General features: G+C 35.8%; 2 protein-coding genes across 2 annotated transcripts; one reads left to right on the top strand and one right to left on the bottom strand.

Moving 5' to 3' along the window:
- The first annotated feature begins 1,093 nt into the window (after positions 1-1,093).
- Positions 1,094-6,050, top strand: LOC121943109 (RIMS-binding protein 2). The gene is made up of 5 exons (XM_088079101.1): positions 1,094-3,843; positions 4,513-4,669; positions 4,970-5,091; positions 5,196-5,267; positions 5,366-6,050. The coding sequence occupies exons 1-5, from the start codon at positions 3,622-3,624 to the stop codon at positions 5,429-5,431; spliced, it is 639 nt and encodes a 212-aa protein (XP_087935227.1). The 5' UTR covers positions 1,094-3,621; the 3' UTR covers positions 5,432-6,050.
- A 4,251-nt stretch (positions 6,051-10,301) lies between these two features.
- Positions 10,302-14,964, bottom strand: ca4b (carbonic anhydrase 4b). The gene is made up of 8 exons (XM_042487373.2): positions 14,879-14,964; positions 14,600-14,644; positions 14,345-14,509; positions 13,123-13,268; positions 12,913-13,005; positions 12,231-12,297; positions 11,789-11,952; positions 10,302-11,378 (listed from the first exon to the last, which is right to left on the bottom strand). The coding sequence occupies exons 1-8, from the start codon at positions 14,937-14,939 to the stop codon at positions 11,193-11,195; spliced, it is 927 nt and encodes a 308-aa protein (XP_042343307.2). The 5' UTR covers positions 14,940-14,964; the 3' UTR covers positions 10,302-11,192.
- Positions 14,965-15,663: the final 699 nt, after the last annotated feature.

Genomic DNA, 15,663 nt, shown 5'->3' with positions numbered 1-15,663 from the left:
AGGGAACTTCAGAATTCGTGATTTTGAGAATGGTTGGATTATCAGGTGGTACATCAGATGAATCGGATATTAATTTGTACTGTTCATTGTATTATTTGCTTTCATTGGCCAAAATTTCTCTTTGCCAAAGCAACTTATTTTTATTATTTTTTAATTTATTTTGTAAAGCTAGTAACTTTTTTCTGTTGTGTTTTTTAAACAAGAGATTTATCATGTCATTTTTCATGTCTAGATTTGTGTTATTTCAGTGCTCAGCACAGAGTTTGTGTTCTGCTATATGGGTATCAATCTGAATTCTACTGTAAAGATATACTGGTCATCAAATTTAGTGACATATTTATTATGTGTAGCAGAGTGTCAAATTAGACCAATGAGGGTTAACTTCGTAGTGAAAAATCTTATTTTGAGTGCCCAGTTTGATAAGACACCGATCTCAGTCCCCCCCTTTTCCCAAAACCATTTTTAAGGTAGTGCATGCATGGACAGATAATGATGAAATGGGCCCTTTGGTGCAGACATGCAGAGGGCCACACCACCTGTCGTATAGGAGCAAGATACACAGACTTTGTCATTATTTTGTGTCTTTTTGTGGTCTTTTTGTGTCTCTTTGTGGTTGTTTTGATATTTTTGTTGTCATTGTGAGTCTCAGTGTGTCTCTTTGCAGCTGTTCTGCACCTAACTTTTGTTTTTTGTGTGTATCTTTGTGGTCTTTCTATGCTTCCTGGAGGACATTTTGCATCTTTTCCTGGTCAGTCCCCTGTGCCTCTGTAGACCTGTTCAGCAATCCACGAGAGCATGGTTTGGTGTGATGGCTGGATTGAATTTAAGGACTAGATGAGTGTTTACTGTAAACTTGGTGCTACATATATTCTGACTGGTTAACATCTCAGCCTGGACAGACTTTGTCCTGTAACGTCAAACTTTAAATTTTCATTTTTTAAATCACAACATCATCTTTTCTTTTTCTTTTTTTTGGGGGGGGGCAGGACTGCTCAGAAGGCGTGCCTGAACTGTTATCGGATTTCACAGCACTTCCTGCCCTCAAGGCCAAACGCGAAGAGTGAAGAAAAGGGCAAACTCTGCTGGTCAGGTCGGTGTTGTGCAGTTATTTTACAAAAGAGAGCAGACCATGTTTATCAGAGGCAGCAGTTTAATATCACAGCATCTTAAATTTTAGACACTTCAGTGTGTTACATTACTTGTAAATCATTTCACCCTGATTTATACGTGGACTGAACTGATTTATATGCTCTTTACCAAAAAACAGGAGCTGCTAAAAGCAGAAGGAGAAACAAATGTCCACAGCTCCCTCTTCTGGCCAAACGACAGTACCTGAGGATGAGGGTGATATTTGGTATTGCGTCATTTCAAGGAAATGTACTTTATAACCTCTCGTTGTGAAAAAGCTTCTGATACTATGGAACTATCTTGTGAAACCTGCAAAAATAAAACTGTTTTTATGTAAGCAGTTTAGGAAATTGGGGCTGAATACACTGAAGAGGTGTAGCTTATCAAGACGCTGATAAGACAGCATGATTACTACAGGTGTGCATTTGGGTGTCACAGTAAAAGGCCATTTTAAGATGAACAATTTTATCTTGAAAAAAACATTTGTTATTTATTATTTATCAAAGGATTAGTCAGTGTCTGGCATGACCACCATTTGCCTTGTGCAGTGCAACACATGTCCTTCACATAGAGTTGATCAGGTTATGGGGTGGAGGCCAGCTCCTCTTCAATGGCTGTATGAAGTAACTGGATATTGGCAGGACCTGGAACACGCTGACATCCCAAACATGTTCGGTGAGTGACTTGTGTGGTAAGTATGCACACCATGCAAGAACTGTTGTCAGTTTCCAGGAATTGTGTACAGATGCTTGCAAGATCAGATGTTTTACTTAAATCTTTGAAAAAAAGGTTTAAAAAAAAGGACAACTAAACAAAACACTACCAATTTAAAGGAATTTTTCATTTCACATTTTGTATCTGTGTAGGTAAACAGATTTTTAAAAACAAGAGACTCATGTGGAGATTTGGGAGAGTGCAAATGAATTTAAAGGAGCAGTGTGTAGATTTAGTGGCAGATTGCAGATTGCAACCAGCTGAAACTTTTGTCATGTGCCAAACATGAACTCTCAGGTAAGAATCTAGTTCATGTTACAATCAGTGTTTCTTTGACACTATTCAGTTTGTTGCAGACAGGATTCTTGCCCAGTGCCTGTGAATGTGTGCTTACTTCTTTTCTCTAATATGTTAAATAACTAATCTCCGGAGGTGTTTACTGAAATCTAAATCATCAGCAGAGGTCTCTTCCTCTCAACAACAAAGGATCTCTTTTATTTAAACAAGTGAAAACACTGAATAAAACAGCTTCACTTTAAAAGTCACTGTTTGTCTGATGCTGTTTGGCTTGTTGTGGAGGGACTGCTAATTATGGTAGACGATGCAAAAACACAAATGGTGGTTGGTAAGTGGTTATAAACCAAAGAAAACATATTTATTATTTTATATTCCATTTCTGCCAATATATACACCTAGACCCTACACACTGGACCTTTAACAGTGAATTACTGTAAAGGGACTGAATACTTATGTTTTTTAGAGCTAATCATAAACTCCTCATGAGTTAAAAAAACATGTTTGATTAAAATTGCAAAGACTGAATAGTGAATTTATGTAAATCAAAATATTAAATGATTATATACATTTAGAATGAAACATAATAAAACAAAAACATCACCTAGATCTTTTGAGGTAAACAAACAACAAAAAACAAAAGCAATAACAACCCAGCATGCACTGCTATCAGATGTGTTTGCTGTCAATTTCCTAAACCTTTCCTTCCTCTCCAGAAAGAGATTATCACCTGCTGACCTGACCAGAAGTCAAGAGAGGAGGTGTTGGCTTTTAGTGATGTGGAAACTGGGTCAAATTGGGGGAGGAAAAAAATACTGCTGCTTCACACTTTACCGTGGTTTGATGTGTTATACTTAATATATGAATATTGTGTTGATATGGCTTTGTATTCTGTGGTTTCACAAAAACAAAAATTAGCTTTTTGATTATCAAGTGGATTTAGAAGTCAGGACTGTAAGACCAGAGTCTTTGCAAAAACAGGCCTAGTTTAAATCTATTCTCAGTTATGCTTCAACTTGATTGTTTCTTAAGAGAATCAATTTATTTTATTTTTTAAAAGAAAATGTAGGGCTTATAACTCATTTTTTTACCTTTAAATTCCAAAACTGAGAAGTATGATTAATTTTCAAAGCATGCTTCTTTATTTTTCTCAGAAATGTATTTATTATACACTCTATAGAAGATCTCTCAGCTGCCACATGTGATGCAGAAGCAGCCTATAAGAAGTGCATGCTATTATCTGAGCTGATAACATGTTAGTGATGTCTTTTGCAAACTATTACTCCCTTTATGTTCCATAGAGCAGTCTAACAGTGCAACTGGCAGCACTGCACTAATGAATCTATCTGCTTGCTTCAAAGAGGATTACTGGTCCTTCTGCTTGGCTTAGTTACCTCAAATTAGGATAAGGGTAAGGAGAGTTCTGCTGTCTGCAGCAGACCATCTGTCCTCCAAGTGGACGTTGGAGCGCTCACGCTGCTGTAAATGGAGACACGGCTGGAGCTGGATGTTTTGATATTCCCAGATGAAGTGAGGATTGTTACTCCAGAGGAGCTCACAGAATGGGAGCTTGAAACCGCGAGCCAAGTGTCCATACCCACCGTACGACTCTTTGTGGCACTTTACCCATATAATCCTGCTGCAATGTCTCCCAACTATGAGACGGCTGCAGAAGAGTTGCCTTTTGTACCAGGCCAGATCATCAAGGTAAGAAAACATAATATCTTTTAACTTTTTGCATTTTAATTTAACAGCAGAGCAGGTTTATTGGCATACATTTCTTTCATGGTGCCCTTCAAGTGTGCTGGCATGTGTAACTCACATGTTGAAGCTGCATTTCCTCACCTCATGAGTTAAAAAGCTTCTTTGAAAGAACAGTAGTAGTGTTTCCTGTTTGTGCTCAATTCAGGCCAGCTGAGTGTGTGCAAAGACATTAGCATTTTTTCTTTATTTCCTGTCACCATTTCCAGTTGATTTATGTGATTTTTCACTGCCTGCTGGTGCAACATGCAGTGATGAAATGCTTTTTTAAAACCATAAAGTAAAGTAATAAACTCAACTTTCTCTGCTTTTGTTTTTGCACATCCTGCATAAAACTGTACAGCTTATTCCGAAACAGCTACATTGTATAGATTTTTAATGTTATAGTAATTTTTTAAGAGTATCTTTGCATTTTTATTGTACAGTTTCTATTCTATATTTCAATTCTTGAGTATAGCAGCACTCTTATTTTTATTCCTCTTAATGTGTGTATTCTCTTAATATGTTTATTATTTGTTTATATGCACCAAAAAGCAATGCAAATTCCTCATAAGTGAAAACCTACTTGGCAATAAATCCTTCTTTTATTCTATATTTTTATTTATTTATTTTTAGGTGTCTGGAGACAAAGACTCTGATGGTTTCTATCACGGTGAGTCTGGTGGTCTCTCCGGTTACGTGCCAAGTAACATGGTGGCTGAAATCCCAGTGGATGATGAGTACCTGAAGCATCTACTCATACAGCAGGGATTCCTCCCTGTGGACCACACAGGTATTTATACCCTCTGTTTCTGCAGGACACTTGGCTGTAACACAATGCCAGAACAGTAACTTAGGGGTAATATAATGTAATGCAGGGGCGAGAGTCTGAAATGTTGAGTTTATATGACAATAATGTGAATGAAACACTGCAAATGAAATTATTTCTTTCAGTTCTGTTGCTCAAAAATGTTGCTTACCCAAGTATGTTAACTTTTTCAGCAGTTATTTCTTCTTTCTGTGCAAATTGGTTTTATATTTTAGCTTTAAAGTTGCATGATTTCAGTAAGTATTTGTGTATTTGGGCCCACAGGTATGTCTTTAACGCCAGAGCTGAGCAATGTAGCCAGCATCCCTGACGATCTGGTTGTTCGACGAATGGTGGCCTTATTTGACTACGACCCGTGGGAAAGTTCACCCAACATGGACAGTGAAGTAAGCACTGTAGTGACAACATGAACCACACAAACCATTTTCTATTAATCAAGTACAATGGCGTGGTTTGTGGTGATGTTTCAAAACTCTTTTGTTTCTCAAAGGCTGAACTTGGCTTTCGTTCAGGAGACATCATGTACGCATTAGGTGAAATGGATCAGGATGGATTTTACTACGTGAGTGTCACCTCTACAATACCAATACAACGACTGATTAGATTGATTAGTGCTTGCTCTGACTTTTGCACATAAATTTAACTATCATTTCTTTTCAGGCGGATCTGCACGGACGACGAGGTTTGGTTCCATCAAACTACCTAGAGCTGCTGCCCTGGAACTAGAAAAAAAGGCCATGCTAAGATGTTTGCTACAAATGCCAAGTCTCAGACAAAGTGAGAAAAATAGCTAAATGGACATTTCATCAAAAGATGTGTCAAATTATTTTATTATATTATAGTATGACATTGCATCTGCTATAGATTTTGAGTCAACAAGGGCCGATGCAAATAAGCAATTAATTATCCCTAAATGTTAGCAGCACTGATCAGGATGCAAATGAAAAATTGTCTCATCATACAATTTTCAGAAAATGTCTTTATTGAAATATTGCAAAAAAATTGCAAATCATTTGATTAAAAACAGTACAGAAAATACAAATAATATATATTCAAAAAACACGTGAAATATTGACTTTAGGCAATTTACATTTGCCTGCCTATTCACATTACAGTTTGAACAAATTGTAATTATTTCAACCATAACTGACGGCAATAGATTTATTATTTTAGCCTTAATAATACACCTTTAGTCTCAGTTGTTTTGCAGACCAGAGTGTATTTATATAATACATTCATATTTGCCTTACACCCTGTTTATAAGTTTTCTATAATTGGCTGATGCTGTTTTTTACTTATAGAGAAAATGGCAAAAAATGCATTGAGACTTTTTTCATTTTTTAATTTTTCAGCAATGTTTATGTAAAATATTTAATAACAAACTTTGTACAAAAGAAATTATTCATGTAATTATAAAAAGAACTGTAAAGCAGAAACTGAAAATAAACGTGCTAAATTTGTACAATGCTCACTCGCTTTCTTGCATAGGTCTCAGCTACTTTGTCCTGGTATATGATTTTACCACATCTATCATTTTTTTATACAGGAGTTAGACAGATTTAGATTTAGACAGGTTTTCATACTCACTGTTATCCTGTTGATTTGTAATACATTAATGCAAAAAATAAAAACAGAAAAATTCAATAGGATTTCATGATGCGGTCTACAAGTTTTAAAATCTTTCACACAGAGTTGCTGGTTTCTTCTTGCAAGTTTCTCTGCAGCCAACAGTATACTCATCCATAAAGTAGGAAACACTACACTGTGTAGTGAATATTAGTAGTGCTTTCTACTTTATGGGTGACAACACTGTACAACAGAAGCTTCTGGTCGCTCCACCACAAACACTGAAGACATGACGGGTTGAATGAAGGCACATTTCCACACATTAAATCAAACACAAGAACAAGAATCAAGAATTTCTAGCTTCATTTTATAATGGAGAAATATGAAAACAGTGTGCACTCACAGTATTTGACAGTATACTCAAAATTGTGTTAAAATAGGACAATAATGAAACAAAGAAGTAACTCCTGTGAATACATTTGAATAGGAAAAATGCAACAATTAAAAGCAGCGATCATTAGATTTTTAAAGAGTCACCTGCTGTCAGTCAGGGTCTTACCAGCATTTGGATTCCCCAGAAGAAAGAAAACCGAGAAGTGAACGTGATCTTTTTATTAACCCTGTGGCCACGTGGTTCACACAGGAAAAGCCCTAACAGTCGGACACACACACACACACACACACACACACACACACACACACAAAACTAAACATTCAGGGAAGTGTATGCAGATGTGCACATACATATGCATCCACACACATGCACACACACACACACACACACACAGTAGAGAGAACAGTATCTGAAGTACCCTAGTATGTGAACATGTTCCAAAACTGCTAAAAACTGTAAAAAAAAAAAAATATATATATATATAAAATGTTTGCAGTTTTTTTTCAGCATTTCAGTGTTTTTTCAGAGATGTTTGAATTTATTATACTGTACTGTATGTATGGCCCTGTACCTCCCATAGATGGTTTTATGTAAAATTTCTTATGTTTTTTGTATAATAATATTTTACAGCAGCTTTATATTTATATATTATATTTTTGTGTAAAGTGTGTAAATAAATAGTTATTTAGATAAATGTAGTTAGGTGGAAAAAAATGTTTCACAACCTAAAAATAGTCAAAGTAACAGTACTTAAGAATTTAACATACATTTTAGGAAGTGTACTTAGTTACTTTTCACATCTGCACACACGCGCGCACATGTGCGCGCGCGCACACACACACACACACATTCACACACACACACACACACACACACACTTGTAATTCAAACCTACGCCCATGAAACCCAGACTGCACTACTGCTGCCAAGCTTTAGCTCATCCCTTTTAAGGACATGCAGTTACAAGGTGACACCTGCTTTTAAAATATAAGTCCAACACTTAAGTAGATAGATATTGATCTCATTAATAACTAATGTGGGTCAATTATCTCAGGACAAAAAACTCCTTACTGATGCAGCTTGAGACGTTGACCTGGAACATAATGATAAAAGATTAAAGTAAATGAAAGATTATTAGCAGATTTATTGATTGAGTGAGCTTATTTTAGAGATGTTAAACATTTATGTTAGCAAGGGGAGCTCCTCAGCACTACCCTTAAATATCTTATGTCTATTTTTTACAGGCGTACAAGTCCAAAATCTTTTGTATAGATTACCGGAAGAGATTCATATCTCCTTTGATATTTCTGAGAACTTGTTCACGCCTGCATGTTTCTGACAAGGTGTGGGTGGGGGATGGTGGTGCAAGACTCTTCCCTATCCCAGCAGCAAATGTGCAATATGCTTGCAACAACAGAAACTTCGCAAATAGAATAGAGATGGGCCTGTGTCCTCCGTTGTCACGACAACCCAAACCTCAGAGTCACACCAAGTGAAATAAGAGGAAGTGGGGGATGGGCGGCACACTCAAACTGAGAAAAGATGTCCTTGTGAGAAAAGAAAAAGAAAAAAAAAAGACATGCAGACAGTAATGTGGCAGATGAAAAGAACAAACAGGTTGCAAATAGAAGAACTGACAAAAAGGCTAATTTGCTGCAAAAAATTAGATAATTAAGATATTTTTCAAACATACAGACACATAAATGTTGTATTTTTTGTGACAATGAGTTTATTCATGTCCTGTCCAACAAAACAAGAACTGAACCCCTGCAGGCTGGCATGACTGTGCATCCTGCAGATTATCTGCTGTTGCGCCACTGTCCTTGCATCAGACAACTATTCCTGTGCAACATGGGATTACATCCAAAGTGATCTCCTCGAGTACTTAAAGTGGTATAGATAGTCAGCGTGCCAAAAACAAGTGCATCATCTAATGACACCAGTACACATTATCCTTCCAGGTTGCTGCTTAGGACTGATTGAATTATGTTTCACCTATGCTCACTGATGTCAGACAGGGAGAAAATCCTCCTCTGCTGTGTGAATGCAACTTAATTTTGAAATAGTTTCTGCTGTTTAAGCCATTTTCTGATATTTGCAATTTTAAAAAATGTCATCAAGAGTATTAACCCTTTGAGACCTGAGAAAAATGACCTGATTTCTTTTTAAACATAAAAAGAAGGCAATGAGAAACGTAAGAAGACATGACCCAAAAATGTATAATAAATTAGTAATAATACAAGAAAATTACCTGAAACTCCACACAAACAAGGGGAGTTAAAAACAAACAAACAAGGAAATGACTTGACAAGAAGAGCTTGAAAATAAAAATGAATTGTTATTTGTAAATGTAAATATTATTTTTATATATATATATATATATATATATATATACATACATATAAGTATTTTAGTATTTTAAACAAATACTTCTGAAAAGTCTTGAATGTATAAAAAAGGGATTTCAAACCAGGGTCAAACAGTTATAATCATAATCACTAACACGCATACACACACACCACAAAAAAGCCACCATTCCTGTTTCTATCCAGTCAAATGTTATACCTGTCTCATTAAATTATGACTGTGGGTTTGTTCCCCAGGACTCCTAAACATAGAAATAAAATGTCTGAGGATATTCATGCACTTTTTATTAATGTGTGTGCAACATGCAAGTGCTACTCAGAGTTAAATGAAAGCAGAGGCCAAAAAGCCATTCAAGCGGTTACAGAAAATGACTGACTGACTGACTTGTTCAGTGCTGCCATGCAGTGGATGTCAGTGGAGGTGACGCTCTGACTTATATATAAAGTAATATACTATAAAGTATGCTACAGTAATCCACAAGCAGTGGTGGAAGTGCCTGAAAGCCATAATTAAAAAAAAGTACAGATTATCAGGAAACACCTTAAGTAGAATTAAAGGTAATTAGACTATAACTTCAAGTCTTAAAGTATCTGATATTAACTGTACTTTATCAAATGTAATTGACTATTAAAAGTAAAAGTACAAGTAAATGCTGTTAATAAAAAAAGAAAACTGTCAGAATTTTGACAACTATGACCTTGTGGGCCCTCCTCATAACATACAGCACCTAAGAAATGGAGCCTGCAATAGTCTTGAAGAAAGACTTTTTTTTTTTTTTTTTTTTACAAATTAAAGAATATAAAATACAAAATCTTTTTTCCCCCCTTCTCTCTCATTCCTTCAACTGCCCAGCTATACCTTCCTCCCATCTTCCCTTTTGCCTTCCTCCCCTTTCTTGTAGTAAGTAACTAAAATGCTTGGAGAAATGTAGTGGAGTAAAAGTATACACACTATTAAGGCAATGTAATGGAATAAAAGTGAAAATTGACAGAAATATAAAAAATCAAGTAAAGTACAGATACTCACAAAAAAGTACTGTAACAAAGTATTATACACAACATCTCTCTTGCTGAAGACAATGATATGCCTTCCCAAAAAAACTCTTCCCAAATATTTTTGGCGAAGCAGCAATCAGACTTTATTTATTTATTGCATAATGTTTCACAAACAACTGCTGAACAGTATGTGCCAAAGTCTGAACTGCTGAACTGCAAGAAAGGACAGTTCAGAGCTCAAAGTTCAAATAACTGCAGGACAGGAAGGAAATAATATCATAGAAGTATCAAAGTCATATTTATTGTGATAACATATCACCAGAGGCAGTGTAGCAATATTCAGTATTAGTCCACTAGTCTATAAAAAGTTCAGTATGCGGCAACTGTGCAATCAAAAGTAAAAACTAAATTATGTGAATATTGTCAGTGAAGTTCAATGCAGTTTGTTACAGAAATCAAAAAAGACAAATTATTAAGGGTCAAGAAGTTAACTCTACAATTTAAAGGAATACTCCACTCACAAATTGATCATTTGTTATTCATTTATGCCATGTGACCTAGATTTTTTTAAAAAAGAACTTTGTTTTTCTGCCATGCCTTTTCCGAAAACAGCAGAGATATTTATTTATTTGATAAGTATTTAAAAGTGAAGTGCAAGTGAAACTTATCTATGCTCTCTCTTCAAAGAGAGAGAGCATTGCATAATACTAACATTTTTCAGTGAAAAATCCATATTTTGGGGAAGTACGTACCATACAACTGGATAAATGAGAGTTGGATTACAAAACACAAGTTGTGAGAGTTTGTAAACTGAGGTTTGAAGTAGTTTAGCCACTTTTAAACATGGTCCCTAATCAATTCAATATGTAAAGTTTTTTTCATGAATTCAGGGTAACACGACATGGCTAGTTCATTTATAATTGGTGATTTTGTGGGTGAAGTATTCCTTTAAATATACAATTATTTGATATACAGCATAGAACAAAGAGAGACAATGCCTATGACACAAGTTTTGAGGAAGGTTGGCTACAACAATAGAATCGCACATTGTACATACAACAGATTCATATATTACATTTAAATATACAAAGTACATCATATTTCATGTATTTGACAATCATCAGCAGGCATATACAGCAGTATTTACTCATTAAGGATGTGTAAATTAAACAGAGAGAGAAAAGGAAAGTGTACTGGATACCAGCACTGACACAATGACTGACACAGAATTAACCAGAGCAACATGGCCTCTGGAGTAATACACCTGCCGTCCATTCAAGGGCTGCGCTGGTCTGTAAGTGTTTACCATTTGCTTTCCATCAGAAAACTGGAGCTGGCAGAACACAGCGAGCTGTAACAAAAGATAAATCATATTTTTATAGTAGAAATGGACTAAATGACTTCATGTAACATGAACAATGTCGCTTGAAGCTGCGGAGGATTAACTAAATCCATTTTTAAGTTGCAACAGCTTCACAAAATTTAATAAATATAACTAAATTTTAAGTAAACTTAACAAGTGGATATAAAGTTAACATAAATTAAGACTAAAAGTTATTTTACATTTCCATACAGGAACCAGAATACTGTAAACTGACTATTTATTTATTGTTTGAAACATGGTAACTTTATGTGGTTGTTTAAGCAATAAAGTATACTTTCCCTTACATTACCTCAGTGTTATACTTTTACATCCAGTATTTCAATGAATGTAATCAGTTACCTTTCTTACTCTAGGTATATTACTGTGAACATAATTACCTGTTTCCGGCTAAGAAGAATGGTGTTTTCAAACAGGCTCCAGACGACAGCTTCAGCACAGTTAGGTGTAGTGAGGGACCCTTCATAGCGAAAGTACTTGGTCAGATTCTTCTGAGGAGGAATCAACGTTTCCAGGGACACACCCTTCAGTGCCGTGCTGTCTGCTGGTTTCATAAAATATTAACACAACAATAAAGTTAGCTTTAAATTTAATATTAGAACACAATTAGGTTCAAAGTAAGAATGATATTGTTATAAGAGATTTATTGTGGAAGTGGTATAAGAGGTGTTTTATGATGTTGTGTTATCTAATGACAATTGCACTTTAGCCTGATGCTGCAACAATCAGCAGCACATTTAGGCGCCTAGGCACAATGCTGCTGGAAGATAATGAAGCACAGTTATCTTATTTTTCCAAGTAAAGAGATAGCCTTTGACTTACAGGGTCGCCTGATGTATTTCAGAGCATTAAGAACTGGATCAAATTTCTTATTGGCAGACTTGGACTCCTGAAATGACAGATTAAAGTAAAAAGCTGAAATCACATTTTTGTAAAAGTGGGGACAACATCGATGATTTGGTTAAAAAAGATGCCAATGCTTTATTGCCCACAGTTCTGTTTTTTTCACTATCACAACATTAAAACGGCCCTTTGTTGAGTTACTTATCAAGTCATGATGCTTTGTTATCTCCACCAGACGCAAGTCTACAGGGGAGCATGCGTGTGGTTGTGTGCCTGCCTGAGTGAGTGCGTTTAGCCTGTCAATCGCCTCCATTCATCAAAGTTGCATCTTAGAAGTCAGGAGCTCTTTTAATTGTAATTTACCATTCTGTGAATATTGTGTTGATTTGATACAATGTTTCCAATGTGGCATATCAATAATATTGATGAAATCCTTCATAAGTGTAAAGATCTACTCCTACTCCTCCTACAGGTTTAAAAAATGCATATGTCTGATTCCAGTTGATCAAGTCCCTGACTGATCTTTAAACCTTGTCTACATTTTAATAAGAGGAATGCTCATCTAGAGCAAGAAGTATTGCACTTAGTTTCATCGAATTACATCAAACCTCAATTTTAAGCAGATCTCCACTTTTTTTTTGCTGTAATTGAATTAAATTACCTCAAAGAAAAATGCAAGAACGGCCACACCGGTGGGATCTTTTACAGCCTGGGAAAAAGATTCGTATTCTTCTTTCATGTGGACAATATGCATCTGTAAATGGCATACACAAGTCAATATTTCATTTATTTTTTAATCCAGTACAGTACATGTAAGGTTCTATCACATGAAGTTCTTATTATAACACACTTTAATCCCCATATGTCTTACCTCCATTGGAAATCGTTCTCCATCAATTGTGTGCTCTGACCCTGGTCCTCCATCTTTACCCCAGTGCAGGTGAAGCTGAACCGCCTTGTATGGTCCAGCCAAGTTTCCTCCTTGGATCTTCATACTGGAGCGCAAATCCAACTGAACTGAAAAAAAAACATTCAAGTAATCATTTCAACATTCAGGCAACTGATTTTGTTTTAAGTTATAATGTGACAATGTTTTGCAGCTTCTTCAGGCTCAAGTATCTATTATTGCGCACTTAATACTTTGTCTGTCTTTCCCATTCTTGTGAACGCAATATCTTAAAAATGTTTTGGACAAATCTCTTGAAATTTGGCACAAACTTTCATTTGGACTTAATAATGAACTGATAACATTTTCTTGGTAAAAAAATCAAAGGTCAAGGTCACTGTGACCTTGTGTCTGTCCCATTCTCGTAAACCCAATATCTCGAGAACGCCTCAAGGGAACTTATTCAAATTTGATAACATCATCCACCTGGACTCACAGGATGAACTGATTACATTTTTGGTGGACAAAGGTCAAGGTCAGTGATATTTCATCTATTCCAACCTTGTGAGTGTGAAAATTCAAGAAAGCCTTGAGGGACTTTCTTCACATATGGCACAAACATCTACGTGGACTCAGATATGAACTGGCTAAATTTTTGGTGTTCAAAGGTCAAGGTCACAGTGACTTCACAAAAGACGTTTTTGCCATATCTCAAGAATACATGCTAATTATGATGAAATTTCTCACAAATGTCTAATCAAATAAAATGATGAAGTAATAACATTTTATATCCAAAACGTCAAAGGTCAACTTCACTAAAACATCATAATGTTTTGCAAAATATTTTTTCTGAATTTTTCATCTGTATTTGAAGCACCGTCCTCTGTCCTTGCTACATATGAGTCTGGACAGACATGGATGGAAGCTCTAACAGCAACTTGACTGTTTCATAGAGGCACACAACCATAAGGCGGTTATTCTAGTTTAATTATACAAGAAGACAGGGCTGCAGGACTATTTTTCCCTTTTGTTATTATCCTTTTTGCCACCTCTTGCATTATATATAATCAATAACTCAGTAGTTTACGACCGTGGTAATTGCCTTATGACTATTTTACAGCCCGTTAACTTTAGACGGGCTCATTGACTTATCTCTTTTACCAAATCTTCTCTTTCAGATAAAACTGAAATTATCAGAAAGACATACCAGTGTGGCCGGTGTTTCTGAGGCGACCATGAAAAGCCTCCTGATAGCCAATGAAGTGAAAAGGAGTAAGACGCTCATCTGGTAGCAATCTCCTTGTAACAATGTTAACTGGAGACTGACGTCTGCCACCGCAGTGCTGTGAAACTGCTCCCCATACCTCTGGAACTGTGAAGGCAGAAAAAAAGTAACTCTACTACTATATATTTTCTTCGTTTATTTTAAGTGTTGATGTCAGCAGCTTTTCTTGAGGTTTACCTGTGCAGGTATGATTGCATGTAACTTGGGAATGGTAGCACCAATCTGCAAAAGAGGTCAATAATGTCAAGAAACTGCAAAATAACTTCTGTTGTGAGAAATCTGAAATTTCATCTTTGTCATGAACAAGCCCAAACACTTTTGTCATTAGCTAAATAATATCTGATATCATGCGACTTATTTAAAAACCAAACACCACAAATAAAAAAGACCTCTGCAGACTGAATATATTTTTAAAATCGAATCAATTCATTTGTTATTTTTCCTTAGATAACCTACCTGCCCCTGAGACAATCTTCATGAAAGATGCAAACAAAATGAAAACAGGTGCGAGCAGCATTGTGACTTTCCTGTATCTGTCCGCTTCTAACTGAACTGAAATGAAGGTTTTGGATGAGGATGCCAGAAACAGAGTTCAACCAGCCTGTTATAACACAGGTAGACTAACCTTTCAATCCCGCCCACACTGCATGCTTTAGTTTTATGACTACTGATTTCTTTGACCACTGACACACAGCAAACACTGATATCTGAAGATAATGAATGAAGCCATATTTACAGGGTTTGTTCTGAAATCTCACAGTTTGAATGATGGACAGAAAAATCTCCACCAGATCAGATATGATTAATGTATTAAGGTGCAACATGAACTTTCTATTCTTAATGACCTGTGGGAGGTAGTGTTATCACTTTGATGACAGATTGTGATTCATAAAAAATTTTTATGTTACTGCTGCTGCTTTTACATGTAACACTGTTAAGCCACATGCACGCTTTCTGGTAGGCCTATAGCTACTTTTACATTTTTAATATTTGTTTTTATTAGAACTAGTCTTTTGAACTTTCAGTGTGTTTGGTAATATCTAACTAGGATACACAACTTAGAAAAAAGACAATGCATGTTATGAGATATACAGATGTATTTTTAACATCTAGTTTGAAACTCTTAAAGAAGGACTATCATTTATGGAAATTTAAAATCATGTTGTGTTGGTAATCAAGAGCAGCTGGAAAACCCAAAAACCAGTGGACTAGAAGACTAAAATAAATAAAGAAAGAATAAA

Source organism: Plectropomus leopardus, chromosome 6 (genome assembly GCF_026936395.1).
Source record: "Plectropomus leopardus strain MGB_pleo_1.0 chromosome 6, ASM2693639v1, whole genome shotgun sequence".
Classification (NCBI taxonomy): domain Eukaryota; kingdom Metazoa; phylum Chordata; class Actinopteri; order Perciformes; family Serranidae; genus Plectropomus; species Plectropomus leopardus.
This window is presented reverse-complemented; position numbering and strand designations above follow the sequence as displayed.

What these genes read in the sequence shown, in the direction of transcription:
- LOC121943109 (XM_088079101.1), top strand. Translation starts at nt 3,622, where the DNA reads ATGGAGACACGGCTGGAGCTGGATGTTTTGATATTCCCAGATGAAGTG. An exon ending in CACCCAACATGGACAGTGAA is followed by an intron (nt 5,092 to 5,195) that starts GTAAGCACTGTA and finishes TGTTTCTCAAAG; the next exon opens with GCTGAACTTGGCTTTCGTTC. An exon ending in ATCAGGATGGATTTTACTAC is followed by an intron (nt 5,268 to 5,365) that starts GTGAGTGTCACC and finishes ATTTCTTTTCAG; the next exon opens with GCGGATCTGCACGGACGACG.
- ca4b (XM_042487373.2), bottom strand. Translation starts at nt 14,939, where the DNA reads ATGCTGCTCGCACCTGTTTTCATTTTGTTTGCATCTTTCATGAAGATT. An exon ending in GAAGATTGTCTCAGGGGCAG is followed by an intron (nt 14,645 to 14,878) that starts GTAGGTTATCTA and finishes CCTCTTTTGCAG; the next exon opens with ATTGGTGCTACCATTCCCAA. An exon ending in ATGCAATCATACCTGCACAG is followed by an intron (nt 14,510 to 14,599) that starts GTAAACCTCAAG and finishes CTGCCTTCACAG; the next exon opens with TTCCAGAGGTATGGGGAGCA.